The sequence below is a fragment of the Dermacentor variabilis genome, chromosome 5 (assembly GCF_050947875.1).
Source record: "Dermacentor variabilis isolate Ectoservices chromosome 5, ASM5094787v1, whole genome shotgun sequence".
Classification (NCBI taxonomy): Eukaryota; Metazoa; Arthropoda; class Arachnida; order Ixodida; family Ixodidae; genus Dermacentor; species Dermacentor variabilis.
In genome coordinates, this window is record NC_134572.1 from 192,592,944 (window position 1) to 192,613,605 (window position 20,662).

Genomic DNA, 20,662 nt, shown 5'->3' on the forward strand with positions numbered 1-20,662 from the left:
CAGCTGCCCCAAAGCCAAGACGCTTTTCACTGCCACTATTCTGCCCTACTATAGGATAAAGAGGAGCAGGCTGGGCTTTGCGCCGTGTACAAGCTGACTAAAGTGCACATTGACCCTAATGCATTTCAACATATGAGTGTGTGGCTTGCTGTCCAGGCAAATCATCTCAGCTAATGTTTATGCTGTAAACAAAATATGTTCCCACAACCTTTGTAAGCTGGTGTCACTGAATCCAGGGAAGCGTGGTGGCCTAAAAATTATTCTGTGCATTTTACAGTTGTTTAGCGAAAGCATTGCTGCAGCCATGGAGTTCACAGCAAACATGAGGCATACAAGAAGCCACATCACTCAACCGTGACGTCAGACTTCATAAGACGCATGAACAAGCTGTTTGACAGCCTTAATTCTAGCATGCCAGGGCATGTAAAATACAATGAGGGCAAGCACGTTGCTGTAAGTAACTGATACATATCATTACTGTATTAATAGCAGTCCTTTTGATGGTGCTGAAAATATTATTGAATTTCAGATATTGAAGGAGAATATAGGTTGGCTGGACGAAGTACACCGAGCCGTTGCCTGTGCAGAGGCAGGCGTGTCCTCCGACCAAGCCAATGCGTGCATCGCTTAGAGTAATGCTGCACAGTACAATAGCACTAGTCGAGAGCCTCCTGAGCTCTGGTTTCCACTATGTGCTCGTAGGAAACTTTGTACAAGATTTCTTGGAGGTAACTGTATTTACATTTCAAGCTAATGTGTTTATTATAAATTGGTTTTCCTTCCATCGCTTCTCTCGGATAGTGAGGCACATTGCTGACAATGGACAGCAGATTACCATCCAACATTTCTTATTCATCTACTGTGTTCTATATGCAAACAACTTGGCGCGACCACCCAAACATGGTTTTGTTGATGGTGATGAGCCACAGCTTCTCCTCAAGCTTCAGAGCCTCTTTGAAAAGGAAGAGTCTTCTAACAGACAGCTAGAACACCAGAGAACAAGGAGGTGGCAAACACTTGGCGGCTTATGTGTTCTTGTTTGTCCAGTATTTTGCTTTCAATATATCAGTCATAAACAACCAACTAGCTTAGAGCTTTCACGTGTTAGCCACTCACGTGTGTGTATCACTCACATTCACTCAGTGTTAACCACTCACGCCCTCATGCTCTCAAAAACAATACTGAAGCATGAAAACGAGAAATATGCGCTTAAGGTTGATGCCCTGGCAGTCCTTTTCGACATTTTATTGGAGCCACCAGACAGCATTAAGGGTGCCTTTGTTTCAAGCCAAGTGCTCTCTCCCAAAGAATACATACTGGACTACCTCACAGGATATGTGACAGTAACTGGATATGTGACCAAAAAGTTCCTGACCATGAGCTGCCTTAGCTGCGTGGAAACTCTGAAAGACTTGTCTTGGCACGCAAGCCACCTAATACTAGCCATGTCGAGAAGTTTCCTGCAGGTGCCGTCATGCCAACTGCATCTCCTGTAGATTGTGGAGAGCTACGTTGATGAATTTACTGTTAATAGAGTGGCTTGTGCGGACATCTACACAAACATTGTGGAGAAAGTTCTGCTGGATAACCAGACATCAGCAGCAACTATAGGCTGTGGCTCCCACAATGTAAGCACCACAGCTGAAGTTGTGAACTTTTTTATCAAGTGCCATCTGCACTTATCTACAAGGGGAAAGAACAAACTTGCACAGGTGAGTAAGCATGCAACATTCCCAGCCAATGGGGGAAAGAAAGTGATTTGCTTCCTCAACAGCTTCAGCCATGCAAACAAGCAGCAGTTTCTTTTTCACTGCTTTTTTTTTTCTATGCACTAGATAATTGTTCGCTGTTGTAAAAAAAAGCATTCTTTATTATATCCATTCACTAATACGTCAACCATGCTCATTTTTGTATTTTTAAATTGTACTGCATTACAGCTCACATTATTTTTAACAGTAGTTTGCTTACTTCATGGCTGACCTTGTAGATAGTTTTCTGGCGCTAGTAAAATGTGCCTTTTGTTGCTTGTTGGTTTTTCAGGTGCTTTCCAGCATATTATGTACTTTGCATTGTTGCTTTGTTTGCTGTTGTAAAAAATAAGCATTCTTTACTATTTTCCATCACTAATATGTAACCATGTTCATTTTTGTACTTTTAAATTGTACTTCATTAGAGCTTGCATTGTTTTTAACAGTAGTCTACTCGTTTTATCTGCTGGCCTTGTATATATGTACTAATTTACTTTAGTGAGTTGTCTTTCACATCTTGCTGTTTATTGAGGTGCTTTTCATCATATTATGTATTTTGCATTCTCGCCTTATTTACTATAAATTGGTTGCGCAACAATATCATGTTCGTGAAGGTATGTATTGAAATATGGCATTATACTGAAGTTTGTTGACGCAATGGGCGTTAATGTCTCCTCAGCTTTTCGGGTATTTTGCCACATGTTACGTGGTTCACATATTGAATAAATTGGCAGTGCAGCAGTTTCATGCTTGTGAAGAGGTGTGCTTATTTTTGTTTAGATTAGTGACACCAGAGCCCCTCAAAAGCATTGAAGGACTCTGCTGCCATGAAACATGGCTTCGTTTCATTTAATCGAGTCTCCCCGGCGCAGTCTTCATTACACAATCCATTGCATCACACTGTGCAAGCGTAGTCCATTGTAGCAACACATGCTGTCAATATAAAGCATGTCAAATTGGAGTGCAGGTGGTGGTGAGACTCGTGCCAGAAGGTCAGACATTTGTGAAAGCGCAATTGATTCGAAAATGAGAGCTCCACAGGTGCCCTTGCATAGTTGCGCGATGTAAACTGAAAAGCACTTTTGCTCGTGCGATGCCTACGTAACATGAACTTGCCAAAGTTACACGTTGGAATTGTACAGAAGGTAGTTGCAAACTCGGAGTTACGACTAGGTTAGATCCTAGAGAAATCGTGTATTCACGCGACACAGGGAAGTTACCTTACGAAAGCTTCGTTGTTCTCCCTTTGAAATGTTCTTGAAGCTTTGTGTGATAGGCTGCAGCAGAGTGAAGTTAGCTTTTATAAACTGTAAACACGGGAAATCTAGAGTTTTTCTATTTTGTAATGCAGCAGTGGCAGACTTCCATGGCATAGACGGTCTGGTTGCAAATAGCTAGCGCAATTGGCGCTGCCTGCCTCAAGTCTCGTTGTGAGGCTTAAATTTGCAAGTTGGCGAGTTTCTTAGGCTTGCACAGGGTCATGAGCCCAAGTAAACAATCTCTGCTTAAATAAATAATCTTTTGCTCCCCTGCCTGAGATAAGGAACTGCACTGCAACACACACATTCAATATAGCTGCGTCAGCATGACTGGCTCCATTGTAGCCTTGATATCTTGCAAAGGTACACGAAAGTCACTTTTTCACACGTGGATGCAACAACCACATTGTATGTCAGGCAAATTATGAGTGATAGAATATTAGAAGTTCGATGCAAGACAAACATTTGCCTCAAACCGGTATAAGCAGTTTCAGCAGAGTGCAGTGCGTGCAGACCTGGAATGGCCCCACGTTGACAGCGGCAACCCTAGCGGCAGCTTCTCTACCTACCGTATTTACACGATTGCAAGTCGACCCCTTTTTTAAAATTTGAAAGTCTGAAGTTGGGGGGTCGACTTACAATCGAAACCAAAACATGGCCCCGCCAAAAAAAAAGCGATACCAACGAGAGCTACAACGTAGTTACAATTTTATGTTTGCTCTATGGTCCTACCCGTATCTTTTCGCTATCCCGCGTGTTTGTTCGCTTTTCGGAAGGGTTTTTCAACATTTTTGAGAGTCTTACAGTGCATGCAACACTCATGGGGGGTGTCGATAGTTGATGGAAGCGCCGCTATTCCCATTTGCGGCGGCACCCTTAGAACGGCGGCGCTTGCGGGGAGTATCGGTAGTTCATGGAAGAGCTGACACCGTTCGCGGGTTTCTCTTTCTCTGGGGACGTATTCTGAAACGTTCGCCACCGCGAAAGTTTTGCCCTGGCCACACCTCCGCCGTTGCGGCGCGCGCTGAATGGCTGCTTTGACAAAACCGGAAATTCACTTGCGCCACCTGAATTTCCGGTTTTGTCAAAGCAGCCATTCAGAGCGCGCCGCAACGGCGGAGGCGTGGCCAGGGCGAAACTTTCGCGGCGGCGAACATTTCAGAATACGTCCCCTGTTTAAAGGCATTGGTTTGACCAACTTTTTGACGCGCTCCACTTGACTGCCGGCTACGTGCTACTTCTATGCTTCCCCAGTCGTCATGAGTGCTGCAGGCTCACTAATCTTTCGGCACTCGTTCACAGCAGCGTTCAAGAGGGCTGCCATCCTTTACGCCGAAGAAACAAATCACTGCGCAGCGGGCCGCAATTTCGATGTTTCTAAACGGGTGGTGCGAGAGTGGCGACTGCAGCGAAGCGAAATTTTCACCCTGTGGCGGCAAGTGAGAAATTTCCGACGTGCCGAAGTCTGGACGCTTTCCGGAGCTGTAGGCTAAGTTTGCGGCAGCGTTGCTGAAATGCGTGATCGGCCCCTGCCAGTGAAGTGTGACGTGGTCATGAAACAAGCCCGGACCTTCGCCTTAATTTTAAGGTTCTGCTCCGCCGTGAGTACGAGTGGCTGGCGGCAGAAGAATGCGAAATTACGCCAACCGGACCTGTCAAATGAGCCTCCCTGACGGCTGCGTGTGGTTGGGTGCATTTGGCGTGGGCTGCTGTTGTTCTGCAAGATGTCCTGGTGCGGTCGTTTGCCAAATTTGAAATTTTGCTGGACCACGACACACTGTGGGACCGCAGCAACGATGACGATGGCAGTACTAGTGAAGACGAGTAGTCCAGTGACCATGTCAGCTACTAATAAATTTTCGTTATCGAATGCGCCCTCGGGTTTTTTTTTTTTTTTTTCGGTCAAGCGATATGGGGGGGTCGACTTACATTCGAGTCGACTTACAATCGTGTAAATACGGTATATGAAACTGCAGGTGGAGTTTCATGACCAAAAAAAAAAGCATTGGAGGACTCCGGCGCCATCCATGAATGTGTCAATAGCGATCCCGGATTTGTCCACAGCGGTGTTGATGAGCAGTAGTTTAGTTTTCTCCCAGTGCGCGCATCTTCCACTTGCCTTCAGAAATGTGTGGTCGCTATCTATGACTGCATCAATAGAGACCACGGTTTTGTCCGCAGTGTTGACGATCATGATTGAACTATCAACTGATAAACAGCTCAATGACGAAAATATAATCAGGATGTGTGTGAGCAAGTGAAAACCATGACTGAGATGCGAACACACACGGCGGCTGCGCTGTGGAGGAAGTCATGAAGCCTTTGCCGCTGTGAGCACTAATCAGTCGCGACACAATGAGAATTGCAGCTTTTACACTGCCCACTGCTTTCGTGCAAAACAGAAACTGGAATTGCTATTCATTCAGTAAAGGAAAGCAAGCTGACAAAGTAGGCATTTGTTTGTTTTCTTGATACCCTCGATAACTTGGCATTCACTGAATTTTGACGTTTTTTCGGTCCCATGAAATTCGAAATAACAAGGTTTTGCTTAGCGGTAGAAAGCACAGATTGTGTAATCTACAGGGATGCCCTTAAGCTGCCATTCTTGTCTTGGCAATCATATCTGGTTAAATCGATCTTATTGCGATAGCAATTATGTAGGCACTACAGGCACCCTTTTGCCATCGTCGCCGTGATGTTCCCTGTAGAGTCCAAGGCTGATAACACCATCACTGTGCACCGTATGCTGTATTTGTGAGTGAAAGCGCATGAGGCGAGCTGACAATCGCAGCCCAATCTAACATGTACAAGGAGTAAAGCGGGGAGGAAGCGCGCCACCTTCCATCATGCACAAGGCATTGGAGGATGAGGAGGAAAGGGGGTGGCGGTGTTCTACTCTGGCAGCAACTGTGTATTGCGCGGCCATGTGCAGTTGGTGCAGGCTGTATTTTGAAAGCGATCTGTGTAGGGGCATAGTTTAAGTGCGCCGATGGCTCATACCTTTGTGTGTGCGATGTTGTCGCCACTCAGCTTGTGTTGAAGCAATAGACAGCACGAAGGCCACTTGGCTGACTGCTGCTGCTGCACTTCCTCATGCCAGTGTTTTGACAGCGAGTGTCAGCGGTCATTGAGTGTGATATGTTCGAATTTGCCTGCATGCTCTGGCACCATGCTTGTTAATTTAGTTAAAAAGTTAGTTTACAAGTTTATATGGACAATAAAACCACTATCCTTACTTTGTATAGCTGTCTACTAATTTGCTGTCTCAATTGATGTTTCATCTTTCAGCTGAAACTGTGACATGTTTATAAATCTGGAGAACTTCTTTTCACGATTGCGACCCCTGTGACAATTTGGCCTAATTAAATGTACTTCTGCACTGCCTGAAGGAGCTATTGATCCCAGATTTTTGTTACCTGGCCAGACTAGCGAACATCAATCCAGTCTTTTGCGTATAAACCATAACCTTCAGCGATGCTACAAGCCCAGCCCATTTCGGAGCAGCTAAAAATGCATTCTGGAGCAGTAAAATGGACTTTCAGAGTAGGTTTATGAATGCAATTGCAAGCTATATTGTATGGAGCTTTTATACAGTGGGCAATGAATGCAAAAGCAGTAAGTGGTCACTGGTTCTTAAATGCAAACACTAAACTCAGTTTCTTCTCGTTCATTACATAATGAGGGTCTCGAATCCAGCAATACTGATGCCTTCAGGCAGCATATGTGGGTTTACTCACTTTTTTACTTCACCCAAAAAGATCAAGTACTCGTGATGGCTGTGGCAGCAGAAAGGGTGTTGCACATTTTCCGCCAAGGTTTGTGAGTGGTGGCGCTGGCTAACACTACCAGGGTTAGTTCCAGCAGTAACACATAAATACCCCAGAAAGTGCATGGGCAAACGGTGCCGCGGTAGCTCAATTGGTAGGGCATCGTTCCCCACCTGTGGCAAGTTGTTTCTTCATCCACTTTCATTTCCATTAAGTTATAATTTCTTTAATTCAATTAGTAAGTACAAGTAATTTCCCCTGTGTTGTCTTTGTTTGTTGGCTTGTTGTGATATAATTAATAAAAATCAGGTTCTTCAGTTAACCCCCTTTCTTTTCGTTCATTACATAACAAGGGTCTTGAATGCGGCAACATTGATGCCTTCAGGTAACATATGTGGGTTTATTGACCAGTTGCCTTCACTGAAAAAGATCATGTATTCGTGACACCTGTTTGTGAGTGGTGGCGCTGGCTAACACTTTCAGGGTTAGTCCTAGTAGTAACACATAAATACCCCAGAAAGTAAATGGGCAAACGGCGCCGCGGGAGCTCAATTGGTAGAGCATTGGATGCATAATGCGAAGATGTAGGATCGTTCCCCACCTGCGGCAAATTGTTTTTGCATCCACTTTCATTTCCATTAATTTATTGTTTCTTTAATTTGATTACTAGTACATACAAGTAATTTCCCCTGTATTGTCTCTGGCGCCTTTGTTTGTCGGCTTCTTATGATCAGTATGATCCCTTGACTTAGCCTGCCATGGAGCTAATGCGGCCACTGGTCCATGCCATTCCACTTAAGTGGTGTGGTAAAATGGCGCTTGAGGGCACAGTCCCTGTTTTTTGAAAGCGCAAGCAACCCTTTTGGCACAGAGTGGATGCAGATTTCCCATGTTTTGCTGAAATGTAGAAGAATATAGCAGTTAGCCTCTCGGCGCAGTTCGGCGCAACTGGCACAGTGGTAGCATCACTGATAACCTTAGACCTTGCTGATTAATATCCTCAATCTTTCCTACTTCTCTCATGAAGAATCATGGTGGCTGTGGAGCCCCTCTAGATAGAGCTCAAGCACTCATCAGTAATTCCAGTCAATCGGGCATATCCTGCCAAAGTTAAATTAATGGAGGTCAACTGCAACCTGAATGACAATTTTACCTGAAAGCTTCCAAGCAGGACATGCACGAGCTGTAACCCGTGTGCACTTCTCTAGCAATAAGCACAGCAGTCAGCCATGGTTGCCAGAACTGTGCTTACCATTGTCTCGAAGAACGGTGGGCACTTAATGTAGGTAGAATTGCAGTCCCAGGGGTAGAGGAGGGACTTGGGTGCATCCAAGGTCTGCCAGTGTTTGCTGCCAGTCTGTAACACAGGGAGTTCGAAAGGGCGATGGAAAAGGCTAAAGTTGGTGGTTGTTCACACTTTCTTATGGCACTATGTAGCGCGAGAAGATGGTGACAGGGAAAAAAATGGACAAACAAGTGGTGAGGAACCTCACAACTGGGTTAATAGTGTGAAGTCACATATATACACATAAAAGGTGAGGATCAGCTTGAAATAGAAGGGTAAAAAAAAAGAAGAAAGAAAATGCACAAATCGTCTGTGCATTCTTTTCTGTTCAAGTCTTTTCATAGTACATAGCACATGAAGAAAGTATGAGCAGCTCCACACTACCAGCACAAATACAAATGATCAATCTTTAGTGAAGATGCTCCTTGATATCAGGATGTCTTGATGTGTACGTGTGAGAATTGCTCAGAGCATTCTCATATCCGCAACAATGCCTGTGTTCGTATCAGTGAAACCATGATTAATTTGCAGTGAGAAATGTTGGAGATTTGGACAGCTGATTTAAACAACTTGTGGGAATAAGATTATCAGTAGAATCCCCTCTAATATGTTTTACATGAGACTGTGAGAAAAAAAGTAATACCTGGGAAACATATCTGAACATGTTCTTAAGATCACGTAAATGTGCTGCAAATTGCAAAATGACTTGGGTGAGCTCAGCAGCGAAGGCCATTCCTCTGTTGGTGATGAGTATTTCCGGGGCATCATGTCGCAGCAAAATGTCGACGAAGCATTTAGCAACTTCGGTCGCACTATATATACCTTTAGGCAGAGCTTTCGTTTCGGCATAGTGGATAACATATAGTCGGTAGACACGACACTCCATTTATTGCCACATGTTGACATCGAAAAGAGCCCCAACAAATCCATCCTGATCAGCTGAAACGGTTGCAAGCAGGCCTCGACCGGCTGTAGTAATCTCGTCAGCCTTGCCGGTGGTGTCTTGCATGGCTGGCAGTCTTGACATGTCTTGACGTAACGGGCGACGTCGGCGGTTATCAGTGATGCCCGGCTGTCTTATCATCGTGCAGGGCGTGCAGGACTTCTGACTGGAGTGCTGTGGGCACAAAGAGAAGGGCTAGCACAAAGTTCTTTTTCACCAGGACGTCGTTTTGTAAGAAAAACTAAGATAATCTGCACCTAAATACCCTCAACACAAAGTCGGTCTTCACTTGCAAGTACTCAGCAGGACTTCTGAGCTCAGGGTCCACTCGTACTGCTTGTCAAAGTCGTCTGCACTTTATGTACCTAAAAAAGTAGTCCTCGTCTTGGTCATCTTGGGGCAGCAGGTCCATGGGAACGTGAGACAGGCAGTCAGCATCAGAGTGTTTTCGTCCAGACTAGTACGATTACAGTGATGTCATATTCTTCCAGTCTGAGGTTCCCCTGCGCCAGGAATCCTCAACTCAAGGGTCCTTTAAATTTGCTAGCAAACACCTGTGATGGCTGCTGATGACTTTGAATGGCCTGCCATGTAGGTGAGGGTAAGGCACCAGGGCCATTGTCGTTGTTGACTTGGCCACAATCTTCCTGGTCATCTCAGGCATAAGTCCATGCTTCGGGGGCAATCCTTGCAGCCTGCGGCCACCTCACTGGTCCTTGGTGATGTTGGTGTTGTATTCAGAGTTTGGGCTTGGATTACAGCTTGTTGGAGGCATCTGGTGCACGAACACAAAGCACCTCCACCAGATGTCACGTAGTAATGACAGTGAAGAAAGCAGCAAAACTGTGAATGACAAAGTTGCTTTTTATCGGGCGAACCTGTAAACTCAAAAACAGGCTACACTCAAGGAATAGCGATAGTGGTGAACATAGTTGGTGATCGGCAAAGATCTGATTAGCGGGTAAGCGCATCGGTTTTTACACATAAGTCATCGAAGGTTCCAAAGTAATCGCTGGTGCCCCCGGTGTCTTCCAGAAAGTATTACACAATTCCTGCTGCACATACATGCAATCAAATTATGCAAGCTTTGGTGACAACAGACAGCGGATAGAACCATCAATAACATTTGAGAAACTTCCCAATACATGCAGGCGCGTCCTGCACTGAGCGATAACATTTGTTAGACAATGAAATGCGGTCCTCCGATAAAGATAAACAAGTACAAGTACACTTGTCAATATTGACATGTGCACTTATTTATATTTTCCAGGTGACCGCTTGTCACCGCCTAACAAATGTCATCACACAGTGCAGGATGCGCCTGCATGTATCGGAAGTTTCTGGAATGTTATCGATGGTTCCATCCGCTGTCTGTCACCGAAGATTGTGTATACTGATTGCATGTATGCGCAATGCAATTAGTGTAGAAGTTTGTGGAAGACACGTGGGTTCCAGGGATTACTCTGGAACATTCGACGAATGATGTATAAAAGCCGACGCGCTTGACCCGCAGATCAGATTTTCGACAATCGCTGACTGTGTTCACTGCTTTCGTTGAGTTTTGAGTATAGCCTGTTTTTGTGGGCACAGAAGATTCGCCCAATAAAGTTATTTTTTTCATTCATAGTTCTGTTGCTGTGCCCTCGACCGTCACTACCATGTGACATCTGGTGGAGGTGCTAGTTTGTTCATGTACCGGACACCCCCGACAAGCCGTGATCCAAGCCCGGACCACAAAGACAACACCAACATAGTCCCGGAATATCGAGCAGGCCGCCAACTGCAGCACCTGCACCAGGAGCACAGACTTCAACCTGAGAAGACCAAGAAAAGCGTGGCCAAGATAACTCTAATGACTGCCCCAGCATGCCCCATTCTGCTGCAAAAACCTTGGGTCCCACCATCTTTCCATGGATCACCGACTGAAGACCCAGAATCCTGGCTAGACACCTACGAATGAATCGCGTCTTTCAACAACTGGGACTCCGAAGACTGGGCATGCATACTTCGTCTTAGAAGACGCTGCCAGAACGTGGTTCGAGAACCGGAAGTCAACTCTGACAACATGGGACCTATTCTGTAGCGGATTCTTGTGGACTTTTACGAGCACAGTGCACAAGGAAAGGGCCGAGGCTATGCTAGAAGCCTGAGTACAATTACCCAACGAGACCATAGCGATCTTCACTGAGGAGATGATGCGCCTGTTTCGCCACACCGACCCAGATATGCCCAAGGAGAAGAAAATTTGGTTCCTAATGCATGGGGTAAAACAGGAGCTCTTCGCCAGAATGATATGCAACACGCCCAGCACTGTTGCTGAATTTGTTTTCGAAGCAACAACCATTGAGAAGACACTCGATATACGGACATGGCAGCATAATCGCTGAAACTACACCGATGTTCAATCACTCGGCAGTGAAGACAAGCGAGAGACCATCAGAGTGGTTGTTCGCGAGAAACTGCAGAAGCTCTTCCCTAGGTCGCAGCCTCAAGTGGCTTCAATCGCCGACATCATCAAAGAGGAAGTTCAGCGATCACTTGGGGGTTACTGAAGTGCAACCGCCATTGCCATAGCCCCAGCCGGAAATGATGACCTACGGCGCCGTCGCTCGCCGTCAAGGTCCCCTGCGCTATCATGCCAGGGGCCTGTAACGCCGCAATTACGTTGTCCACTGCCGCTGCCGCTGGCACGCCCACCCGTCGCCCAGCGCAGCTACGCGAGAAAGACGGACATTTGGCGAGACCCCGACTATTGCCCGCTCTGCTATCACTGCGGAGAAGCCGGCCACGTGTAGCGCCGATGCCCATAGCGCAACTTGGGACTCTGAGGGTTCGCCATCAACAGGCCGCATCCACAGCTTGGGGAGCGTCCACGTGACATCACCGACTGCCTCGCCGCCACTCAGTAGAGTTCTCGACGACCATCCCATTCGCCATCACCAGGCCACTACCTGCCGCCACAGTGCCATACATACACTGGCCCAGCCAGGGCCGCTCTGCGAGCCCATACTCGGAAAACTAAAAGCAGCAACTGCTGGAGGTGCAGTTGCTGTTCGTCGAAGTGACGAAGATCCTCCGCCGCCAACAACAGCTAACTGTTGTTGTAACAACAGCTAACGCTGTTGTTGTTGTTGTTGTTGTAACAACAGCTAACGCAAGACAAAGAAGCACCAACCTCGATGTGCTTCTCGAAGGCCATGCAGTCACCGCGTTAGTGGACACAGGAGCCGATTACTCCATCATGAGTGGACACATCGCCACCCAGTTGAAAAATGTTAAGACTGCATGGGAAGGCCCTCAAATTCGGACCGCTGGAGGACACCTAATAACGCCGACTGAAACCTGCATGGCAAGAACTACAGTTCAAGACCGGACTTACCCTGTCACCTTCACCATCCTCCAAGAGTGTTTACGAGATGTCATTCTCGGCATGGACTTCCTGAACCAACAAGGCGCAATCATCGACCTGAGGTCGAAGTCAGTAACGCTGCCGGAAGATCAAGCGATACCACCGCAGAGCTGTCATAGTCACCACGCCTTGAGTGTGCTCGAAGATCAAGTCAGCATACCGCCCCACTCCAGCATTGTCATTTTTGTTGGCACCAAAACACCTGCAGACGTAGGTGTCATCGAGGGTGACCAGCGTCTACTGTGAAATTTATGTCGCAAGAGGGATCGACTGCACGAAGGAAAAGCGAAAGTGATGCTGACAAACTTCAGCCAGGAGTTCAAGCACATCAACAAGGGCAAGAGGAACGCATTTATCAAGAAAATTGTGGAAACCAGCAATGCGTTTGTCCTGTCGCATTCTGCCGTATCTACCCCAACGACCATAGTTCTTGAACCAGACTTTGACATAAATCCAAGTCTCTCCCTGACTAAACAGCAACAGCTCAGAAATCTTCTGCAACGACACAAACACTGCCTTTCGACGTCATCGAGGATTCGACAAACACCGGTCGCAAAGCATTGCATAATAACCAAAGAGTGCACTCGACCACTCCGCCAGAGCCCTTACCGAGTTTCAACGCAAGAATGTGAAGTTATAAGACAAGTCGACAAAATGCTACACGACAACATCATCCAGCTGTCTAAAAGCCCGTGGGCATCTCCTGTTGTCTTAGTGAAGAAAAAGGATGGAAGCCTACATTTTGTGTCGATTATCATCGACTGAACAAAATCACTAAGAAGGACATACACCCCCTCCCACAGAGAGACGATGCATTGAATCAGCTCTGCAACGCTAAATATTTCTCGCCGATGGATCTCAAGTCTGGCTACTGGCAAATAGAAGTCAATGAGAGAGATCGTGAAAAGACCACCTTCATCACGCCAGACGGCCTCTACGAGTTCGAGGACATGCCAATAGGACTGTGCTCGGGGCCTGCAACATTCCAGCGCATCATGGACACGGTGCTAGCAGGGTTGAAGTGGCAGACCTGTCTTGTTTACTTGGATGACCTCGCCTTCTTCTTAAAACTTTTTGTGCGCAAACAAACAGGGACGAAGAATAGGGGCAACACAAGAATGAGCGCTCGTCCTTGTGTTGCCCCTATTCTTCGTCCCTGTTTGTTTGTGCACAAAAAGTTTTAAGATGAATCTGTTCTAACTAGGCCGACTCGCAGTTATGCTCGTCTTCTTCGTCGGAAATTTTTACGATCACCTTAGGCGGCTTGCGACGGTACTAGAGGCCATCAAGTCATCAGGGCTCACTCTGAAGCCGGCAAAGTGCAACTTCACTTACGATGAGCTTCTGTTCCTAGGCCACGTCATCAGCAAATCTGGAGTCTGCCCCAACCCACATAAGACAGCTGCCATCGCAAAGTTCCAGCAGCCCACCGACAAGAAGGCAGTGCATAGATTCCTTGGCATGTGTACCTACTACAGGAGCTTTGTCAAGGACTTTTCACGCATCGCTGAGCCATTGACACATCTAACTAAATGTGATGTCGAGTTCAAGTTGGAAACGCCGCAGGCCGACAAATTTGAAGAGCTCAAACGACGCATGCAGTCGCCACCAGTACTTGCACACCTTGACGAGTACACCGATACAGAATCCATACTGATGCCAGTAGCCTAGGCATCGGTGCCGTTCTAGTCCAGAGGAAAAACGGACTTGAATGGGTGATAGCTTACAGTAGCCAGTCGCTCTCAAAAGCAGAAGGCAATTATTCTACGTCCGAAAACGAATGCCTCGCCAGCATTTCGGTTCCAGCAAAATTTCGCCCTCACCTATATGGCAGGCTATTCAACGTCATCAGCGACCATCACGCATTGTGTTGGCTAGCGAATTTAAAGGATCCTTCAGGAGGGCTGGAGCGGTGGGGCCTCAGACTACAAGAATATGACATCACTGTAACCTACTAGTCCGGACGAAAACACTCTGATGCCGAGTGCCTATCACGCACCCCCATTGACCCGGCACCGCAAGATGACGAGGATGATGACGCCTTTGTTGGAATAATAAGCGCGGAAGACTTAGCTGAACAGCGATGAGCAGACACGAAGCCAAAAAGCCTCGTCGAGTATTTGGAACGACACACCGACCTTGTCTCTAGGGCATTTAAGCGAGGCTTGTCTTCGCTCTCGCTACAAAACAACCTACTAGTAAAGAACATCTCACCAGTCCGCGCCAACTACCTACTTCTTGTTCGCTCAATGCCGCGTCCAGAAGTACTGCACGCCTTGCATGACGATCCGACCGCTGGCCACCTCGGATTCTCCCGGACGCTAACGAGGATACAGGAACGGTATCTGACCGTCGACGTCGCCTGTTATGTCTAGATTTGCTGAGACTGTCAGCGATGCAGGACACCACCAACAAGGCCAGCAGGATTACCACAGCCAATCGAACCTCCTTGCTGACCATTTCAGCAGATTGGGATGGACTTGTTGGGACCCTTTCCAATGTCAACAACCTGAAATAAGTGGATCGTCGCGGTGACAGACTATCTCACCCACTTCGCTGAAACGAAAGCTCTGCCGAAAGGTAGCGCAGCCGAAGTGGCGAAATTCTTTCTCGAGAACATCCTGCTGCGACATGGCGCCCCAGAAGTCCTCATCACTGACAGAGAAACGGCCTTTACAGCGGAGCTCACCCAAGCCATTCTGCAGCAGTACACTCAGACAAGGCACAGGAGGACAACTGCCTACCACCCACAGACGAATGGTCTTGCGGAGCGCCTGAATAAGACCCTCGCCGACATGCTAGCAATGTATGTCGACGTCGAACACAGGACCTGGGATGCTGTCCTGCCGTACATAACCTTTGCTTATAACACGACGGTGCAAGAAACAACACAGATCATGCCATTCAAGCTGGTTTACGGCAGGAACCCAACGACGACTCTCGACGCTGTGCTGCCGCATGTCACCGACGAAGAGAATCTTGATGTCACCACCCATCTCGAGCGCGCCGAAGAAGCCCGACAGCTTGCCCATCTACGGGTCAAGAACCAGCAGCATACCAACAGCCGAGACTACAATCTCTGACGACACTAGGTCGAGTACCAGCCTGGTGACCGTGTTTGGGTTTGGACCCCGGTACGCTGACGAGGACTCAGTGAGAAACTACTGCGACGCTATTTTGGACCCTACAGGATCATCCAATGTATTGGCCAACTGGACTATGAGGTCGTGCCAGATGGCATTTCTCATTCACAGCGGCACCGCGCATGATCTGAAGTGGTCCACGTGGTGGGTCATAAGCCCTTTTACGCATGCTAACGAACTTCCTTGTTTTGTTGTTTCTGTGCTACAGGTGTTTATGTTTATTACTTTCGTTTGTTTGCAGCATCAGGTCGATGCTTTTTAAGAGGGGCGTATTGACACGTGTACTTGTTTATCTTTTCTGGTTGACCACTTTTCACCACCTAACAAATGTCATTGCACAGTGCAGGACACGCCTGCATGTATCGGAAGTTTCTGGAATGTTATCGATGGTTCCATCCACTGTCTGTCCCCAAACCTTGTGTAATCTGATTGCATGTATGCGCAGCGCGAATAGTGTAGAACTTTGTGGAAGACACACGGGTCTTAGCGATTACTCTGGAACATTCGACGACTGATGTATAAAAGCCAAAGCACTTGACCCGCTAATCAGATTTTCTACAATCGCCGACGTGTTCGCTGCTTTCGTTGAGCATTGAGTGTAGCCTGTTTCTGTGGGCACAGGTTCAACCATTAAAGTTAGTTTTGCCATTTACAGTTTTGTTGCTGTGTCCTCAACCGTCACTACCACGTGAGAATATTATAAGACGAAAGAAAATGCTACTTGTCCAGTTCTACAATAGAGCATCGTTCATACATTTTGGAAAATACGACGAGAACAAATGTACGATCCGGGAAAACATACTTTCCGAAGTAACTAAAAAATTTTGACTGATTCAACTATTGTTTACATCTGTGTAATGCGAATCGTCATGCTGGTGGTGCTCGCGCAGCCTGGGACGCGTTTTGTTGTTTTCCTATTGTGTGGCCTTTCAAGAAGGCAACAGGAAACCGAAACAAAATCGAGCTGGTGGTGACACCCGATGCCATCAAAGTGAAACATGATGCCTGCATCACGCTGCCTGTGGCAGGAAATGATGCCACGCTTGGATTATCGCCTACTAAAAGTTTACACTACACTACCAATGACAGTAAGCACCACGCGCGGTGAAACAAATAGGTGAAGATGCTTATCGCCACAGGTTTGGCTGCGATAGCTGTGAATGCGGCATGCGACAACCTGGGTGAAGATTTGCTGGCACTGGAATAAGAAACTATGCACGCCATTATTTTCATGTGTGACGGGTGGCTATGTACTGTTCTCGATTGCACGCACCTTGCGCCTTTTCTTGTTCACGTCAGATCTAGCAACGAGAAAACATATACGATCACAGTCTGCAGCAGGGAACGGTGGCATGTTTTGGTTATCACATATTAAAAGCGTGCGCTACAATTCTGTAGGCAGCACATGCTGTGAAACAGAAACTGGAATCTTGGTGCCGTTGATGGCTTGCAAAAATGACACAGGTGTCGCTTTTCGTCAGGAGTGGTGGGCGGGGAGAGTGCAGATGTCAGCTCCTGTGTCGACTAAGAACTGTTGTCCCATCACTGTCCGTCACATAGAAAAGGTGACTTGCGTGTTGGGTCGGACCACTCATCGCCATTAGAGGTTGGCTGGTCTGTTTCCCTGCCAAGCACAGGAACACTGACAGTGACGAGCACCATTTCCAAAACGGCGGTGGTAGTAGCAAACGCCAGACACATTTAGTTGATGTTTCATTGTGGGTGCCCGTGCGTCTTGATTTGCTGGAACTACTGCTGCGTGGGTGACGAAATGACGTGCGGCAATGTTCTGCTGCACAGATGATGCGTTCCAGGTGCTCACACAAGGAGTCGAGTGGAGATTGTGCTGCTGAAGAGCAGGGAAGGGTTTGCAGGGCGGTTGTATTGTCACCCGGAGACGATGCCGTGGCTGCGATGCTTGGGGTTGCTACTTCCATGACTTTGCCAGCCAAAGCGGCAAGTCCAGTAAGGTCCATGGTAGAAGCTGTCGCCACGACCATCTGCACATTAGCCGGGACTCATTGCAAAAACAATTCACGCAACAGCGCGTCGTCGATGGATCTCGCGTTGTTTCCGAGCAGCTGCCTCATTCGGCAAAGAAGTTGACTAGCGCGTTGGCTGCCGAGTTCTTCAGCGGACAGAAGCTGCTGGATGCGACAACGCTCTGAAGCTGCTGTGCGCTGTGTAGCAGGGCTGCTTTGAGATCGTCATAGGCGGTGGTAGACAATGGGGAGTTCAACAAATCTGCTACTTCATCAATGGCGGCGAGCGAGAGTGCTGTAACAGCGTAATGAAACTTTGAGGCTTGAGAGCGGATACCAGAGACTTGAAATTGTGGTTCAACCTGAAGAAACCACGCCAGGGGATGCTGGTCCCAGTACTGTGGAAGGCGGACAGCGACGGCCGAACAGGAGGGCTCACCACGTTCCTTGGAAGTGTTCTGGCCTTGAGCTCTCATAGCGTTGGTCTGGTCCATGGTCGTCTTTACCACAGGAGCGTATGGCAGTATCACGTCCTTGGTCACCAAACTATGGTGATGAGCAACCACGTAGACCTGTCCAGTCTCGGGCACTCGCGGGAGAGGAAAAACCAACACTTGATCTCTTAGCGTAGCATTTTTTAAATCCCTTTCGGAACGTTAGCCTGTGCTGGAGCGTGCCAGCTGCTCGTGCCTCGAGTAGATGTTGTGGGGATGCGGGACTCCCCCGCATCCCCTGATACATTGTTTTCCCGCTTGCTCCCGTCTTCTGTAATCCGGCTTCACCGCGTGGCTTGGTGCTCGTGGCAGTCGGTGTGGTTGAAGCGCATTGAGAGAGTTGGTGTGAGTGAGGTTTTGCCAATGCCACCTAACAGCGGGGTTACTTGGGCGTGGAAAGGAGAAGGATCTTCTTCCTCTTTGGCTCGGGGTCGGCAAGCGGTGCGGACGTTCTGCATTTGCGTCGGTCCATGCTTCTGCGAGACCGTCTCGCAAAGCCAACCCCGGAATGGATGAACACGATCGTTCGAACGCGCCACCGTTCACGAGACCGCACGCGCGAACGACCAGGCGTTGGTGTCCAGCATGGGGCGAACATATTCGCTCGTTATCCGGTTGCGGTGAGTCGGACTTTCACGATTTGTCACGCACCCATCGGCACGTTTTGTGGATAGCAACTTGACCAGCAACTCGACCAGTCTATGAAAGGTACAATAAATGCCCTTGTGATTGTTTGCACTACTGTGTTGTTGTCCCAATGGGACGGGAGAGAACCCCACAACATGAGCGTCTACGTGATTCTCGCGCGACGCCGATGCTGCTGCCATTACACTCTCAAACACACACATTTAGGCTTTAATTGTGGTTAGGCTGCAAAAAAAATTGGCGATCTTCACTTGCCGCTGTGGTGGCCTTGCTGTGACATCTTCGAACTTGGTAAGGCCACGAGCGAGTTTGTCCATGAGGGCCCACTTCTCTGCGAAAGCTTGCATGATGCTCAAAGCATGCACCACGTCAGATAATGAAGGGCCGTTGTCCATTTCCACATCGTCGTTGTCATCACTTTCACTTGAAGATGGGCGAGGTACGACGGCAGCAACAATGTCGCTATCTGAAAACCCCGCGGATGTAATAACGTCGACTCCTCGATAACATAAACACCACACGTGGCAGCAAAGATTGTTGAACACCACGCCAGCACTACGACTACAAACACTGGCGGAATGAAGAAAAAAAAATCATGCAGGAACTTCTCTGGGAGTTGTCTAAATATGCGTAAGCATTGTGCCACTTGCTCATCTCCACGCAGCCCGGTGTCATTATCAATGTTATGAAACTTGGAGTGGCCAGTACAAAGAAAGTGCTACAGCGACACGAACTGGTGCACACGGTGCCGCAAGGTAACGGAAGCAAAGTACTGCAGGTGGCGGGGCTCGGTGTGCTGATGACGTTCCGATCATTATACGCCATTATCGTTCATTAGCGCCTTATCCATCCGCATCAAACTACTAAGAACTGTGATCAAACGTACACCGGCGGTGCCTGCGCATATGGCACAGCCACGTGGACCGTGTCGTGAAAACGATCTGCGATGCGGACAGAAAGTGCCCACTGCTAATAGGTCCACACACTGCGTTTCTGCCACTGCGCGCTGAAGAGAGACACGTGGGCCCATATCTTGAAAGCGACTAACAAAATGGGCAGGGTGCAGTTTGTGCCGAAAGCTTCGTGAGTGCTGTGTTCTCGCCGCCTTGTTCGCGTTGAAGCGACAGGCAGCGTGATGGTACAGTCTGGTACAGTCACTCGCTGCTGTGGGCTTTATCTTGAAAGCGCTCGTCTTACGGAACAGAAAGGTGGAGATACATTTTTCTCATTGGGTAAGCATAGAAATTCCTATGCATTAAAAAAAAATCTGCTTCTGTGTGGCTACTACATGAATTGGACTGAATTGGGTTCGACAGCGAATGTTAATTCACACCCCTACCGGCAGCTTATTCGCGTTACCGGAAGCGAATCTCAAAGGTCATGCTTTTGTACGCTGCAATTGGCAACAGCTGTATGAGCAGGAACTACGTCATGGTGGCCATGTTTAAACGTCACTATTGCTGGTGGCTGTTGTCTGGGTGTCGCAACTAGACACTCAAACGTCTGCACACATGAGATTTTGCCAATTTTGTGCCTGTGCATGTAGAACAAGAAAGAAAATAGTACACACTAACCGTTTGGTGGGCAATGAGCGACTGGGGCTTAAGCGGTCAGCCAATACATGGGGTTCAATGGGGGCTGGGTGGGAGAATCCTCACGACTACGTTTAAACTGCAATTACACATTAAGCAGGTACGTATTAAAGAGGTTTTACTGTAGTGACGTCTACATGAAGAATCAAAATCAAATTTGAACTACGCATCACGGTGACATTCAGTACGCAGAGCATTGTTGGCACGCCCTACTGCACCATAACCTTCGCAGTGCAAGGCATTGAGAAAGGGGCTGAAGCACCGCATAGGGGCGTTTGATTGCCAATAACTCCGCCGCTACTGAATGCAATGAAGTACCTTTTGCGGGAAAGTATTTCTGAAATAGTCTATTTCAACTTCAAATGGATTTCTCAACTTCGATAAAAAGCGGTTCA

At 47.7% G+C, this 20,662-nt stretch overlaps 1 protein-coding gene across 3 annotated transcripts in view; it reads right to left on the reverse strand.

Annotated features, from left to right (window-relative positions):
• The window catches only part of LOC142583417 (cytoplasmic aconitate hydratase-like), a 244,026-nt gene that overhangs the window by 60,449 nt on the left and 162,915 nt on the right, over nt 1–20,662 (reverse strand). For all 3 annotated transcript variants that reach the window (XM_075693876.1, XM_075693874.1, XM_075693875.1), the window contains one exon: nt 8,027–8,131. In XM_075693876.1, the coding sequence (XP_075549991.1) occupies nt 8,027–8,131 (105 nt within the window). The remainder of the gene's footprint in view (nt 1–8,026; nt 8,132–20,662) is intronic.